The 16527-nt window shown below is 54.2% G+C and overlaps 1 protein-coding gene across 1 annotated transcript in view; it reads left to right on the forward strand.

Annotated features, from left to right (window-relative positions):
- Nucleotides 1-16527, forward strand: part of ADCY1 (adenylate cyclase 1) — a gene marked incomplete at its 5' end in the record, with an annotated part of 122332 nt that overhangs the window by 45919 nt on the left and 59886 nt on the right. Inside the window, 2 exons of the mRNA XM_081243372.1 lie at nt 10769-10896; nt 15978-16136. Of these exons, the coding sequence (XP_081099498.1) occupies nt 10769-10896; nt 15978-16136 (287 nt within the window). The remainder of the gene's footprint in view (nt 1-10768; nt 10897-15977; nt 16137-16527) is intronic.

Consider the following 16527-nt stretch of genomic DNA (forward strand, 5'->3'; position numbering starts at 1 on the left):
ATGTGTGTACATGAGTTAATATGTATGTGAATATGTAAGTGTACATGTGTGTACATGTGTGTTTTTTGTTTAGATTTTTTTTTCCATCTATGCTCCTGAAGGATATTAGTCTGTGGCTTTCTTTTCTTATGTTGTTTTTATGTGGTATCAAGGTAATAATGCTGATTTCGTAGAAGAGTTGGGGAGTATTTCCTCCAGTTCAATTTTCTGGAAGAGTTCGTGTAGAATTGGTATTATTTCTCTCTTAAATGTGTGGTAGAATTTACTGGTGCATGGAATTTTCTTTGTGGAAATTTTTAACTACGAATTCAATTACTTTCAGTAGGGCTCGTCGGGTTATTTATTTTTTTCTTGAATGAGCTTGGTGTTTTTTAATCTTTCAGGGAGTCTGCCCATTTAACCTAAGTTGTCAAAATTATTAGAATAAAATTGTTCACACTATTTCCTTGTTATCCTTTTAATATTTGTAGAATGTGTGGTAATGGCACCTGTCCCATTCTTGATTTTGGTGATTTGTGTCTTCTTTTTGTCTCATCATTCTGGCTACAGATTTATCAATCTTATTAATTTTTTAAAAGAATTTGCTTTTGGTTTCATATATCTCTATTTCAATTTTATTAGTTTCCTTTATGATTTTTTTATTATTTTGTTTCTTCTGCTTATTTTGGTTTTCATTTGCTCTTCTTTTTGTAGTTTCTTAAGGTAGAAGCAGAGACCATTGTGTTTTAGATCTTTTTTCCTCTTCTGATATAAGTGTTTAATGCTGTGAACTTCCTGTGAAGTTCTGCTTTAGCAAATTTCTGATATGCTGTGTTTCTATTTGTGTTCAGTTCAAAATACTTTATAATTTTCCCTTTAATTTTTCTTAGACCCATGGATTATTAAGACATTTGTTTTCTGAGGGAGTTTGCAAAGATCTTTCTGTTTTTGACTTCAAATTTAATTTTACTGTGGTTGGAGAACATACTTTTAAAATTTGAATCCTCTTAAATTTATGGCCCAGAATATGGGCTTCATTCATTTGTGTGGTCTACGTGTGGTATATTTCCACGTTTTATCTTTTTTTCTGTTTAATTTCCTCTAGTGTTTCTTTTTCTTTTTTTTATACATTTATTTTTTAAATTTATTTTTGGCTGCATTGGGTCTTTGTTGCTGCGCACGGGCTTTCTCTAATTGTGGCGAGCGGGGGCTACTCTTGGTTGCGCTGCATGGGCTTCTCATGGCGGTGGCTTCTCTTGTTGCGGAGCACGGGCTCTAGGCGCTTGGGCTCAGTAGTTGCAGCCCATGGGCTCAGTAGTTGTGGCTCGTGGGCTCTAGAGCACAGGCTCAGTAGTAGTGGCTCACGGGCTTAGTTGCTCTGTAGCATGTGCAGTCTTCCCGGACCGGGGCTCAAACCCATGTCCCCTGCATTGGCAGGTGGATTCTTAACCACTGTGCCCCCAGGGAAGCCCTCCTCTAGTGTTTCTTGCAGTGTGGGCCTGCTGGTGACAAATCCTTTCAGCTTTTGTATTTCTGAAAGAACTCTTTATTTGGCCTTTATTTTTTTGAATTTCCTTTTTGCTGGGTATAGAATTCTAGGTGCAAAGGTCTTTCCCCCAGAACTTTAAGGGTGCTGCTCTTATTGTCATCTTTCATATTGTTTTCAACAAGAAGTCTTCTGTCAACTCTTTGCTCCTCTGTATGAAATGTCTTTTTTCTCTGCCTGCTTTTAAGATTTTCTCTACATTGTTGGTTTTCAGCAGTTTGATTTTGACATGCCTAGCTGTGGTTTTCTTCAGGTGTCTTGTGCTTGCAGTTTATTGAGCTTCTTGCATCTGTAGTTTTCATAATATTTGGGGAAAAACCCTCAGTCACCGTTTTACAAATACTTTTCTGTGCCCCTCCTCCTCTTCCTTCAGGAACACCAGTTTCACCCACGTCAGGATGATGACCTTGTTTTATTTTGGGGGTTCTTTTTCTTTCTGTTTCATTTTGGACAGTTTCTACTGCTGCGCCTTCAGGTTCACTCATCTTTGCATCTTCAGCGTCTAACCTGCCACATACCATCCAGTGCGGCTTCCAGCTCAGACATTATAGTTTCATCTCGGATCTTTTTTCCTTCTCGTTGAGGTGACTGTGAGGAAGCTCAAAATTAAAATGGCCTCATTCCCTTCTAATTTATTGCTTTTTTTCTCTGTTCTTTTGTGCATTGATGTTATGTGTTTTAAACATATTTTCATTCTAATCTGCTGGTGTCCTGTTTTGATGAGCACCTGGACATGTTTTTCTCATATGTGCTTGTTTTGTGTCCAAGTGCCCGGTGAGGAGGGTGTGGTGACCCCAGGGATGCAAACCCATCCTCCTTTACAAAGGTATCTGCCGGGCAGTTAAACAAACACAGAGTCTGTTTGTCTTAGTCTCCACAGGAGCTGACGTTTTATTTACCCTGATCCACGGCTGATGACCACAGATGGGCACTATGTTTTTGACCTTCCCCCCATTTATTGGATCCATTTTAGATTTGTGTTTGCTCTGATCTCCGTGTGTATTTGGCAACTGGCTGCCCCCTTTGGGTTTATGGAGAAGCACCTGTCCCGGGCTCAGCCCTGCTCCACCACCACCTGTTGGGGACGGGGCCCTTCTGTGGATCAGTTTTCTCTGCGGGAAAGTGAACTGGCCGGACAAAGCAGACGTCCCTCTGGCTGGTTCAGGGGGTGTGGGCCGGAGTGGAGGGTCCTTGGTGTACCCGCTACGGAGACGAGCCTGAGTCCTAGTTGTCTTCTTATCAGCAGCCACCTGGGCTGGTTGTGGCCCCCTCCTCAGGGGTGACAGGCAGATGAGAACACAGTCCTTAGCTCTGGTCATGACCCCAGGAATCCTTCAGGGACTGTTTCCAGAGAGAGCTTGTCGCACTCTTGTCAGTTCTCAGTCCCGAGGTGGCAGTTGCCTGGCACAGGATGGGGATGCATTGGATTTAGGACAGTGTCGGTGGTGCCTGGGGCCAGGAGGCTGACCCACACGTATAATGGGTGTTAGCGAGCGTGGACAAGGGTGGGAGGCTCAGAGTCTGCTGAGGGGCTCTCCCTGGGGATGCCCGCCCTTGGACTTGGCCAGTCTGCGCTGTCCCTGAACTCGGACGCTTCGTGAGCCTTTCTGGCCCATGCGGACCCGACACCGAGGGGCTCCTGGACAAGAGTGTAGGGGGTGCAATTCCTGAAAGATGACTCTGATGACCTGTGTTTGTGAGGACATTATTTTTCAGTTATTTGTGTTATTCTGGATGTTTCTGAAAGAGACCCATGGAAGCTGGTCCAAGGGCAGAGCTCCCTACCCAATTCCGAGCTACTCGGGTGTGTGTCCAGGTCCATCCTTCCTGTCCCCCCTCATCCCTCCTCCTCCTCGGGAGACTGTCCTTGGGATCATTTCAGAGGGTCAAGCCTTCCTGCTCTGACACCCTGGTCCCGTAGCTGCGCAGAGTTGGCTGCGTTCAGGCCTGACACATGCTCGTGGGTCAGTTGTGACTCTGCTGGACGGTGTTCCTTTAGCAAAGCCACCTGTGCACCTGCTGTCGGGCAAGGAGTGCTGGAGCACAAAGACGGAGTCAGGGAACTTACAGCCAGGGTACTTACAGCTCGGGTGGGGAGACCTTGAGCCAATTTTGCAAAACCAGGATTTGCTGAATGAGATGTTTGCTAGAGTGTGGTCAGGATGTAAACAGACATCGTGAGCACAGCCTGGAGGGTGTGGTGGTGGAGCTGTCACCAGAGCTCAGCTTGGAAAACTGACCCAAAGGAACGATTTTAAGTGATCAAATAACGTATAGAGTAGAATCCCAATTTTCACAATGTCTGTGCACACACTTACGTGAGTGCCAGAGAGAAAAGACTGGAATGAAATATTCCAGAATAACTCTGGTTATTGCTGAGTTGTGAGTTATGATTTTTAGTTTTCTGAACTTTCTGCATCCTTGATGATGAACCTGGATTTCTTTAATTATCCCTTGATTAGCAGGGAATAGATACTGTTTCTTTTTTTATTTTTATTTTTTCAGTACGCGGGCCTCTCACTGTTGTGGCCTCTCCCGTTGCGGAGCACAGGCTCCGGATGCGCAGGCTCAGCGGCCATGGCTCACGGGCCCAGCTGCCCCGCGGCATGTGGGATCGTCCTGGACCGGGGCACGAACCCGCGTCCCCTGCATTGGCAGGTGGACTCTCAACCACTGCGCCACCAGGGAAGCCCTAGATATTGTTTCTTGAAAAGCCAGTAGACGTTTGGAATTTGAAGGAGTCTGTCATTCGTATCAGGCCACCTGTAGAAACTCACCACCCTGTCTGCTGGGAGGAAACCTTTGTTCAGCAGCTGCGGTGGCTCAGGCCCCTGTGTGGGGAGATGTGCTCCAGGCAGAGGGAGGAGGGGGGTGTGGAGAGCAAGGCTCACTTGAGGCCTGAGTGGGGAGCCGTGATAGAGGGAGAGGTAGGGTAGCCTGAATGGGCCCCTTGAGCGCCGTGCAGAGGAGGAGGATGTGGCTCTTCCACGTATCACCACGGAGGCATGTGTTCATAACTGGGTTCAGAAAGCAGCTCCCCAGTCCCTACTGTGTGCCAGCATTGTCCTAGGTGATAGGGATGCAGCATGAATAAGTCAGATGTAAACCCTGCCCTGAAGGTTTTAGAAAATTCACACAAGCACAAAGGTAGAGACAATAACGTAGCACCCTCTCCCCAGGCACCCACAACCCATCCTCGACAGTAACTAACGTCTGGCCAGTCTTGTTTGGTCTGCACTCTCCCCCCAGGTCCTGCCCAGCCCCGCACGGCACGCTTGCATCCTTGGTGAGTAGCTCTTCCACTGAGCACGTTATGGCCAGCACCACCTCAAGGTGCCTGTCGCACCCAATTGCACTGACTGCAGTCACAGATTCCTGAGTCTGGCTCTGGGCTTGGTCACCCTGCTCGTCTCAGACACATCTCTTCTTCAGAGCTGGTTTGTTCCAGTCAGGATTCACATGAGGTGGACGTGTGTCTGGATTGTACCCTTGGGTTGGGTGTCAGTGATAACGCAGAAGCTAATGCCATAGAAGGATGCTCATGGTCCCCGAGACGAGGGGACACACTAGGCCATCCAAGGTCACAGGGCACCACCGGGCGCCCAGGTTGGCAGAGGGGGCTGGGAGAGCAGGGCGGGACTTTATTGGCGCTTCCACGGGAAGAGGGGACAAGCAGACGCAGGGCTGGACAGTGTGGATAGTGAGGGCTCTGGGCTGTCGGTGTTCCCTGCGGTCTGGTCCCTGCCCTGGTGATTAGGGTGGGGCCAGTGGCCGGAGTGTGAGAGCCCGCACAGGAGATGGGGCCTCTGATCCGCCGGTGTAATAGGAACAAGCCATTGTTTGTCTGCAGGAATTAGCCAGCCCTGCGCGGTGGTCATCGTTCCCTGCCAGCGAGGCCCCCCGAGACGTCAGACCTTCATAGGATACAGAAAACAAAAACCTGGATGAATACACACACCGTATTCCGTGGATATGCCAAGTGTTTCTTGGTTTTGGTTTTTCCTTGTTAATGCTCCTGCCCTTTGAGGCGGCTCAGCCCCAAGGCTGGGGGTGTCCTGTGCTTCTCCTGAGCCAGCGGACCTTCTCTATCTGCCTTGGATCCTGGGCTTGCTCATTTGTGTTGACCACCCTTCCCTGGAGTGCAGTGCTGTCCCCAGCGCACCCCTCTCCGCTGGCGTCCTCCCTCCAGGGCATGTGGGTCTGAGGTTCCCGTGTTGTTACCCGTCTCCTATGACATTGCACCCGAGGGTCACAGCAGCTGCGTCGAAAACTTGGCCCATCAGTGTTCACTCTGGTTGACACAGTGATAGTTTTCTGATCCTGTTGTTTCCTCTGCATTTATTAGCTTGTACTTCTTTAAAAACGAAGAATAGTTAGTCCCCAGCTCTTTCGTTATCCTCAGTGGATGCTTGATTCTTTTCATTTCTTTATCAAGTTTCAGGACTGGAACCCTCCAAAGGGGTGAGCCGTGCCGTTGCTTCCTGCTTCCTCGTGACTCAGCCCATCCCCTCTGAGCGTGATCCTGCCTCACAGATGCGGCGTTTTCCAGAAGCCCTAGTTTCTTTCATGGGGAAATGGTTTTTCCAGCCTGTAATCTGGGTGGTCTCTGGTCCTGGGACTTTACAGGAGCCAGACATGGAAGCTATGTTTTAGAAAAAGAAAAATTCCTGAATGAATTCTGAGTTCATATTGATCTTTCCAATTCACTTAACTTCTGTGATTCTTATACTTGTGTCCCTTTTCCTTTGATGCTGGAAACCCTAATGACAGTAATAGAATTTTTTTGCTTCACCCTTTTATATACAGTTGATTCAAAATAGCGTTACCCATATTATTCCCCACAATAAGACCATTGAATACAATCTAAGATTTCTTTAGTGGTTTCTCTCGTTATCTTGCCCTTGAATTACATCCCACTAGATACACAGTCAAGTACGTGTTTTCCTGTCTCTTGTGAAACCACTTGTGAAACCACCTGTGAATTGTGCTACCAACGTGGTCACAGTTATTTCATTTTGGTTTTATTTTTAGGCATTGCTGTTCTAAATTTAATTTTTCTTTTTTAAGTACATCAAATATTTGCACGGCTGTGTCCCACAGTGCAGACCCTGAGGCAAGCTACGTGGAGAGAGGGCCGACCCACCCCACCATCGCCCCGCGCCCTGTGCAGTTAGGCATCTGTGCTCTGTTTGGGGTTGCTCCTCCACTGTTCCTTTTGGATACCAGGAGCAGATGGGTACCTGTGACTATTTATTATTGGAGAGTGCGCCTCAGTGGGGCCCGTTGATGTCCCTTGGGCGTGGCTGAGGCTGGAGAGACTTCTGGTCGTGAGTCAGTGCGGCTGGTCTCTGCTGTAGGACAGACGTCTGTGCGTTCTTGGGTTCCAGCTCTGTTGCTCCTGTGTGGTCCCTCCCCGTGGGCAGGAAGCCCTCGGAGCACAGGGTCCTCATCTCTTCCCTTCGCTTATATCCGTGGTCCTTGTTGCGGTGGGTGCAGCGTGTGGGACTCAGTAAAAGGAACTGCAGGAATGATCTATGAAAACTGAAGTTGAAAAGATTATGTGTCCTACTTTCTAGCGATAGCCGTGGTTTATATTTTGGTGCATTTCTTTTCAGCTTTGTGGGGACGCAGCAGGTTAAACACTGAGACAGCCACCTAGAGGAACATTTTCTAAAATCTCTTATTTTGTTTTCCCACTGATGGCCCAGCGCTGTGCAAAGTTACCGTGACTTGGCCATTTGGTTTTGGATGCTGTCATCTGGGGACCAGGTGCGGTCACTGGGTCATTTCAAGCTCTCTCTCTGCACCTCCCCTCCCCCAGGGGTGCCACCAGGTCTTGGGAGCTCCCCAGCCTTCCCAGAAGCCAGCTGCAGTGTGGGGTCCTCTCTGGACCCCGCTGTTTCAGAGCCGGCCTCAGAGGGGTTTGGGCATCTTCCGGTTCTGAAGTGGCAGTGGCTGTTCCTGAGATCCCACTGAATTCTCTGCTTCTTCCCGGGTCCAGGGCTGGGCGGCAGGGTCACAGAGCCCTTGAGTGTGGGAGTCTCTGCCGTCCTCTCGGGCAGGGCCAGCCGGGTCCAGAGTTGACCAGCGGGCCTGCAGACCATACCTGGGAAGCAAAGGAGACGCTCCTGCCTGGATCCCCTGGCAGCCCCTGTGCTGCTCTGAGGGGTCTCTGCCCATCATGTCCTGTCACTCCTGTCCCTTCCAAGCAAGCCCCGCCGGCCCTCCTCCTCCGTTTTCTTTCTTTGCTTTGGCTGGGAAACAGCTGTTCAGGTGTCACAAACGCTCCCTGCAGGGGAACTCCAGGCGCTGGCTTTCCGTATTTACAGGGAAGATGTTGTTATCTAAAACACCAGAAGCAATGGAAAACATCGTTTTTTTTGGTCTCTTAAGCCTTGTTAACAAAAGTCAGGAGAGTTGAGATTAAAAAGCAAGGGGACGGGTGAGCATTTCACTTCCCCAGTCTGTCCTGAGCCCGGGAGGGACTGTCTCAGGATGGTTGCCAGCGACACATTTGTCGCTGACGGGCTGTAATTATGCTCCTGGGTGTGTTGGCGGGTCCAGCGGAGGATGGCTGCTCTTCAGGAAGTTCTCCCCAGAATGCGGTGGGCCTCATCTACCTGTGAGCCTGCGGCCTGGATGTCACTTGCTAGATGCCCCCGTCCTGACTTGGAGAGCAGCCATGCCGGGCAGTAGGGGTCGCTCCTGAGGCTCGCCAGGGGCACCACTTGCCTTCAGCACAGTTTACAAGAACAAGGGTTCTTCAGCACCTCCTGTCCTGAGGGGTCGGCCATCAGAGATCCCACCCAGCCCCACAGAGACTCCCTTTCCTGTGGCGGCCACTCTTGAGTCTCTGTGTCACATATGACAGTCCGGCTCATAGGGTGGCTGTTGTGGGGGGGCAGCCCCACCCATGGCCTCTGATTTCCCTTGAAATCTGATGGCACAACTGCCACTTACGACCTGCCCGTAGGATTTATGGCCCATTCACACACACACACACACACACACACACACGTGTGCGCGCACACACCTGCCCGCTCAGTGGCCTTGTACCGAGCAGGGCTAGTCCCAGGGTCAGGCGTGTCGGGGACACGCAGAGATGAACAGAAGGCTGGGGTTATGGGGCCTGGAGGTGGCTGGGATCTCTGCGGAGCCAAGCTGGGGGATGCAGGGATGTCCGCAGTCACCCACACTCAGCATCCCACGGAGATGCTGATGGGTGGGGACACCTGTCATCCTCGAGGTCCCCAGAGGCAGGGCTTGGTGACCTTCGAAATCTTCTGCAAGAATGCTGCCGACGTGGGGTAGGTGCTGTCACTTGTGTGGGCTCCTCAGAGGGAGGGGTCTGGCTCACCAGATGGACAGCTGGGAGGGGACTGGACGAGTCGGGGATCATGAGCTTTCCACCGAGGGTCTCTGCGCCTGGGGAGGGTCGCGTCCCTGGCAGTGGACCCTCATCTCATCCTGGGCGCTCAGGTCTAGTGAAGGCAGCCCGAGTGTGAAGACGGGACACGGATGTATGGGGGGGAGCTGCCCCTCACTGGCCTGCACGGTGTGTCCTGGCAGTGACGGTGGGGACAGGTGAGGATGGACACTCTAGAGGTGCCAGAAGAGAGCCCGGGCTGCCTGCTAGCCTGGAGAAGCCTGGCCGGCTGCCTCCCAGGGGCTCTGCAGTGTGGACGTCTGCACCAGGCCCTGGGCTCCCAGACTCTGTCACGGGACAAGTCAGCCCTGGCACGGCCTGCCCGTGGGACGCTGGGAAACAAGCCCCTTCTGCAGACCAGGAGGCTGGTGTCCTAATGGTTAAGTGGCCGCCCCTGGTCTCTTGAAGGATGAGTGGCTGGACCCTGGACCTCCCTGAGGCCAGCTCCCTGTCCACAGGGGGAGCTTGTGGGGCTTAGCATGGGGAAGACCCGGTCACTGGGTTTTCCCAGAGGCCACCCGACAGGTGGAAGTGACGGCTCTTCTCCCCTTTGACCGACTGTCCCTACACTGAGGGAGGCCCAGGGCTGGGGCGAACTGGGCCCCCAGCCATTCAGTGGCCCTGGGCCGCCTCTCAGGAGAGCAGCAGGCTCACTGGCCCTTGTTCCTCCCCGACCCCCTGCCCCAGTGGACAGCGTCCTGCAGAAGAAGTGCGGGCCGTGTGTGAACCCGTGGGTGCTGAGGGCTGAGAATTCTCATCCCAGGGCACTGTGTGAACTCACAGCAAGTGAGAAGGATGCCTTGCTTCTCATTTGTTTTTGTTTGGGGAAATGTCATAATTTTTCAAACAGTGTGTTACTTATGTTATTATGTAACGGATTTGCTATTGTTACTTTAAATGCTTTAATACATTAAAAAAAATCTCCCAGTTGTAGCTTCTTATGTGGTAATAGCCATAGGTGTAACCTGCTTGCATGAAAACTTTCTGTGAGGTCCTCAGTTATTTAGGGGGGGTTTGAAGGGGTGTTGAAAACAAAATGCTCTAAAACTGCCGTTTTAATGCTGTCCTTGAAATAAAACTGACAGTCGCCGTCATAATCATAGCTGACCCCAGTGGACTGGTGCAGGACAGGTGGTTGTAAGCATCTGACGTGTCTCCCTGTCCTCAACACGAGGGCGAGGTGGGTGCTGGCATTCTCACCTTTGTGTAAGTGCGCGAGTAGACCTTCTGCAGTGTCGGATGACTCTCCAAGGTGTTCCCTGTGGGTGGTGAGGTCTGGGCTCAGGCCCCGGCTGGTGGTTCTCTGGGGAGAGCTGCTCACACGGCCTGTGGACCTTGACTCTGGGTTAAGCCACGGGCACTCAGATGAGTGTGGCCTGCCCTTCCCGGGCTGGCAAAGGAGTCTAGCATGTTCCAAAAGGGCCAATCACATGGTGATCCAAGGACGGGGACTGTACTAGCCCCTCTTGGGAGAGGGGGCCCCTCCTTGGGGAGAGGACCTGGCTCCCAGGCATGGGGTGACCTCCCCTGTGGGGTTGGCCCGGAGATCTGAAGGGTAGGGGAGGCGGACCCCCGCGTGGGAAGAGGCTGAGTGCGGGTAGCGGGGACGGCATGGGGTGCCCCAAGGCGACCCTAATCACAGCCATAGAGGGGCCACCTGCCCTCCCGAGGTACCCTGACTGTGGGAGAGCCGCCTGGGCCCTGGTCTAGGTCGGGCCTTGAGCTCAACGGTCAGCGCACCTGGTGGTGGCAGAGGCGCAGGTGCTCGGGCGGCCCCAGGTGCGTCACTAACATGCCCTTTGCCCTCTCGCCCGAAGGAGAACCACTGCCGTCGCATCAAGATCCTGGGAGACTGCTACTACTGCGTGTCCGGCCTCACTCAGCCCAAGACTGACCACGCCCACTGCTGCGTGGAGATGGGCCTGGACATGATCGACACCATCACGTGAGTGCCCTGCCGTGCAGGCCTGCCTCGTCCCGGCCGGTGTGTCCGAGGTGGATCACTTGTGCCGTGGCTGCGGAGACCCAGAGCCACGCGGCGAGGTGCGGGGTGGAGGAGTCCCGCCTGCTCTGTGCAGCTCTGCCTCTGTGATTCCCTTCTTTGCATTCTGTGGGGACTGCATTTCTTTGTCCACGGTGATCCAGGGTATTGCCAGCTATGCATTAGTCAGGCCAAAAAAATGACCCTTCGAGCTTAGCCGGATAAGAGGTTCAAGGAGTCGATTGCGGGGAAGGGTTGGCTCAAATCCGGCTGCGTTCCAGTCGCAAAGGAGTCCCATGTGCTTGTCCACGCGGGCAGGTGACCAGGTGTCAGGTGCTCTCTGGGGAGAGAGGATGGGATGGAGCAGGTATTTCTGGAACACTGGGGGCCTGGCCTGCTCCTTTCTTAGCCACCCTCATAGTCCTCATCAGGGGATGAGGAGGTGGGAGCCTTCCGTCTAGTTAAGGAGGGTGTGGAGCTGGGAGGTTGGGCTGGTGGACGGAGCTTAGAGCCACATTCCAGCTTCTCGACTGGAGAGGTGGCTTCGGCTCCATGAGATGGGGTCACCAGGGCCTGGTGTGGTTTCACACTTGGGAGCAGAGAAGTAATAGCACAAGAATGGAACGCAGTGGGAGGAACAGCAGGCTCAACTGCACAGTCCTTGCGAGGCAGACTGCGGGGTCCACACACCTGCACCCTGTGTGCAGGAGCAGGGCGCTCAGCACCTTGCCAGCATGCTCGGCCTGGTACCCCGCTTCTCAGGAGTCAGGAGCTGTGTGTCGGCATCGCCTGGGCAAGTCGAATCCCTGAGACCTGCTCTGCTCAGAGAGCCAGTGGCAGCTGGTCTGGGCTGTGGTCTAGGATTGAGGGTGGAAAAGCCCCCCCGCCCCAGGTGACTTCAATATGCAGCCCCTGCTCTGGAGGAAAGAAGCTGAACTGGAGAAGAGGCTGGTTGTTGACCGGCCTGCTCTTTGGGGAGGCCAGAGGTGGCCCTGGGTCACGGGCACAGCGCCGTGGGTGACCCAGAAGCAGAAGAGGCTGCGGTGCCGAGATGTCCCTTGCCGGGGCCACAGAGAGGTCTGCTGCAGGCCTGGGGACCTCTGAGTGGACAGAGGACACCCAAAGGCGGGAGGGATGGTTGGCAAGGTTATGAGATTCCTGAAGCATCTCGTGCAGACGCCGTGCGTGGTGATGCAGATGCTCAGGTGAGGGGGATGCGCGAGCCCCACCGTAGGGGCGTCGAACCACTGTTGTCAGCTCCCTCTTCAGGCGGACGCTTTGCGGGCGGCACATCCACCAGGGTCGCTCGCTTCAGAAAACAGGACAATCCATTCCGACCCTTGTGAGTGCAGGACCGACTTGTGTGGGTCAAGCGCTTGCTGCTGCTGCCGTCGGATAGGGAGGAGCTGAATAAGGAATCTGTAAAAAACCGAGGAAGAAATCTCTGCAAGGGCAGGAGCAGGCAGGCGTGCAGCCAGACCGGCTCTGACCTTGTGTGAGACCAGAGGGGTCGAGGGTCTTCTCCTTGGCCAAGAAGTGAGGAATGATCTTTTTTCCACTTGGTAGAAAGTTCATCTCTATGGGGAAAACAGGTGGAAAGATTTTCCGTGCTCTGTGTAAAAGACTGAGCGAAGAACACAGCCTTGAATGTGGAGTCCCAGGGCTCTCAACCCCCTCCCAGTGGAGTGGCAGTGCCCAAGGGCCCCCCGGGCTCCTGCTCTGGGGAATCTGGCCCCCATCTGCCCTCAGCACCCAAATTAGATCCTCCTCTCAAACTGTGGACCCCATTAAGGTGTGCAATGTGCTCTTAAAAAAAACACCACAAGTTAATCGTTGTTGGTGTGATTTTTAATAATAATTTAAAGTCATATATATATTCCCGGTTTGGGCCAGATGGCACCTGCCTGTGGGAGGAATGGAGATAGAGTGGGAAGAGCCTTACGTGCCCAGCAAGTGTGGTGACTGGCTTCGTCTTGCCCCTGCAGAGCTGTGACCCTGGCTCTCAGTTTCCCCATCTGAAAAATGGGAGTGATGGCTTCATGACATCCGGGGCTCTGAGCGAGGTTGGATTGGCAGAGACCAGGGCAGTGGGACCAACCTCATGGCCACGTCCAGGCCCTGCGTCCTGGTGGTCAGGGGCTAGTCCTTGACCTTGAAGGTTCTGGGGAGGTTTCTCCAGGACTCCTGGTGGTGTCATGCTGCTTGGACCTATGTCTTTGACCCTAAGTTCTGTGGCCCCTCCCCAGGGTACCCAGGCCTGATCCTGCCCCCCCCACCACCACCAGTGGGTGTGCTGCCCATGTGAGATCTGTGCCTCTACCTTTTCCTGCACCCCAGTGCCAGCTTCCCTCTGTCAGGCCTTGAATATTAGGTCAGACCCAAGGAAACTGCTCCTCTGAAGCCAAGTCTGGTACAAGAACACTTCCTAGAGTTCAGGCCGTCAGTCCCCAGATGTGGCTGTTCCTGAGTGGGCTGGGGGCTTCCTGCCCAAGGAAGCAGACAGGCCCCCTGGGTTCCTGGCTCCCCATCCTTGAGGTGATGCTTTGGTTTCCTTGCATCCCTGATTTTCTCTGCTGTGACATGCAGAAACTGTGTTTGCATCTCTGAGCTGTTGTGGGAATTAAATGGGATCCCAGGTTAAATGGGCTGGCATGGAAGATGCTGGGTCCCCAGCCACTGCGGTCATCAATTCATTAACCCCCAGAAAAGGGAGCCAGCTGGGCTGCTGCTATCCCTCCCTTGGGCTCCAAAGCATCAGGATTCTGTGCACTTATAGGAATGGGGTTTGTCCACGCCACGGGGAGCACCTTGCCCATCACAGGCATTAGCAAATCATGAATCAGACCTCCAAACTTGCAGGGTACCATTTTGCTAAATACTTCATCCAGACGTTGCTTTGCTTGTGGTCTGGGTATTTTTGGTTCACTATATGTGGGCCTCGGGTCAGCAGGCGGCAGGCCCGTCCAGGCACAGAGGACTTCCAGGTACCGAGCGTGGAGGCTGGCTCACGCGCAGTGACCACCAGGTGGGATGGGGCTAGTCAGGACACTGTGGACGCAGGTGGGCTGTGGAAGCTAAGCCAGGGCAGGAGGTGTCAGCTACCGCCTTCCTTCTCCCTTGGGCTGACACCAAACCCAAGGGGCCAGTGGTGGGTGCTGTGGCTGGAATGCATCTGTCCAGCTGCTAAGCCCTGTTACAGCTTGCAGCCGTTGCGGGTGGGGTAGGTGGGAAGTCCCAGCCGCCTGGGACAAGACACAGGCAAGGAATGGCCTGGGGCAGCCCCACCCAGGATGCTTGCAGCCCACTCTCTGGGAGGGCCCTAGAATGTCCACCAAACCTCTGGTCAGTAGAGTCAGCCCGGCCATGTGGCCACGTGGATGCAGTAGTCTCCTCTGATGGAGCCTGACCCAGCTACCATAGTGGAAGCAGAGTGACAAGGGTCTGGGCAGGGACGGGGGTGGGTTTGCTGTGGTGAAGGATCTGGGAGAGCTTCCTGGATGCGGCACCCGGGCTGGCCCTATGTTCTGTTTGAACAGGGTGGGATGCACATGAATCAGCCCTGAGACTTGGAGCAGGAGTGAGATTGTGCTCACAGGCTTGGGGCACCTGCTGTATTGGGGGGCAGGTCTAGACGTGGTTGGACTACAGGGCACCTGCTGTTGGGAGGGGACGGAGGGTGGGTAGTCCATGTCGGGCTGCCCGAGGGTGGTGGCAGTGTGGCCCTGTGTGCCTTTGGTCTCCCAGTCTCCCTTCCCTCTCACAGCCGATGTCCTAATCATGGGGCCGCCGTGTCCCCGAGCCTCAGCTCCATCTTCCTGCCCTTCTTGCTACGGAACGTCTCCACCGGCTAGAGAGCCCCATCCAACACACGTGCCGGTCGGGGCCACCTTTGGACCCGCCCAGGGTGGGGAGGGCTGGGGGCGCCGTGGCTGACCCCCTCCCCGCCCTCACGGCTTCCTTGCAATTCTGTCCCTTGGAGCACACCAGCCAGGCCCGATATTGCTTCCTCAGCAACATGCTTCAGACTTTTTAAAGATTAAATAATCTCTTGCTTTTGGGGAGAAGTGGAAAAATCCAGCAAAGTGGCATCAGAGGGCCTCCCCGTGGCTGCGGTGCGTCCCCTGCGCTCTGGCTGTGCGATCACAGGCCCTTTGTGTGCTTCCTGCATCTCACTTCACCGTGGGCCTCGTGGGGCTGGAGAAACCATGCAGGGCGTCCTTGTGTCCCCCGAGGGGATTTCTGAGCACAGCCCGCCTGCATGACTGCCGTGAATCTCTTTCCAAGGAACTTTTAAAACCACCTCCTGTTTCTTCTGATGGGTGCTTCCTGTTTCTTCTGATGCTGCCCCCACCTCTGAGGGTGGTCTCTCCTGGGGCCCTCAGGGTTCATGTCAACCCTTTCCTCAGCCGGGGCTGGAGCCCAGAGACACGAGCGCCTGGGGAACTGGAGCGCGCGTGCACTGGCCCTGCAGTCTGATTTCAGCGTCCGCATGTTTTGCCTTGTTTTCTCCCGTGAGTTGACTGACGTGCAGTTTACAACTCACAAGGTCCCCCTGTTGTTTGGGGCAGGTTTGTGGAGCCTCGGGCCTCCCCACAGGCTGGGTCTGCAGCCCACCCTCTCAGTCAGGGAACTCAGGGTCAAACCTTGACCGTTCCCAGGGCTCCTGGGACCCTGTCCGATGTTCCCCGGGGCTCTTACGCTGGCCCCTGGCTAGCAAGCAGGCACGAACACCCCTGATCAGGTCATGGTACCCAGAGCAGGATTGGGGTCCTGAATCGGGGTCCTGGACTCATTTCTCTTCTGCCACTGCTCTGGGTGGGGAGGGGGATAGGGGAGGTGGGATGCCTTGTGAGATGGCCAGTGGCCAGGGAGCAGGGAGAGCCAGCTTGGAGTGACCCCTGCCCACCAGGACCCACAGCTCGGGGGTCAGGCTGACTAGGTCAGGAGACCCCCCCGCCCACCATGCTCCCGCTGCCCTGTGCTCCTGGCCCTGAGGGAGCAGACCACGGGGCCCCAGCCCCACGCCCTGCCTGTGTTTGCTGCAGGTCCGTGGCCGAGGCCACTGAGGTGGACCTGAACATGCGCGTGGGGCTGCACACCGGCAGGGTCCTCTGCGGGGTCCTGGGCCTGCGCAAGTGGCAGTACGACGTGTGGTCCAACGACGTGACCCTGGCGAACGTCATGGAAGCCGCTGGCCTGCCTGGGTAAATCGGGGACCCTGAGGGCAGGGGCGGGGGATTCTAGTTCATCCTTCTGCCTGGGGATCTGGGAATGCCCGGCTGTCCCAGCCCCACCCCCAAGACCCCAAAGAGAGTGGGCAAGCCGACCCTGGAGGAGGAGACTGAATGCCCGGAGGTCTGCCTGGCTCGGAGCTGTCCTGCGTGCTGACTGTTGCTTCTCATTTTGCTTTCTTTCTCAGACTTCCAGTGGAAAGTGTTCTTGCCTTTAGAGCCCCACTAGGGAAGTTACAGATTTTCTTCTAGAGCGAGGAGTATGCATTTCTCATTGGTCCGTGCACTCCTAATGCTTTCTAATTACAGTCGCCTCCTTTGGTCTCATTTTCTTCCAACCATTCCACAGAGCCAAGGCATCATG

The sequence above is a fragment of the Mesoplodon bidens genome (genome assembly GCF_964165515.1).
Source record: "Mesoplodon bidens genome assembly, chromosome: 9".
Classification (NCBI taxonomy): domain Eukaryota; kingdom Metazoa; phylum Chordata; class Mammalia; order Artiodactyla; family Ziphiidae; genus Mesoplodon; species Mesoplodon bidens.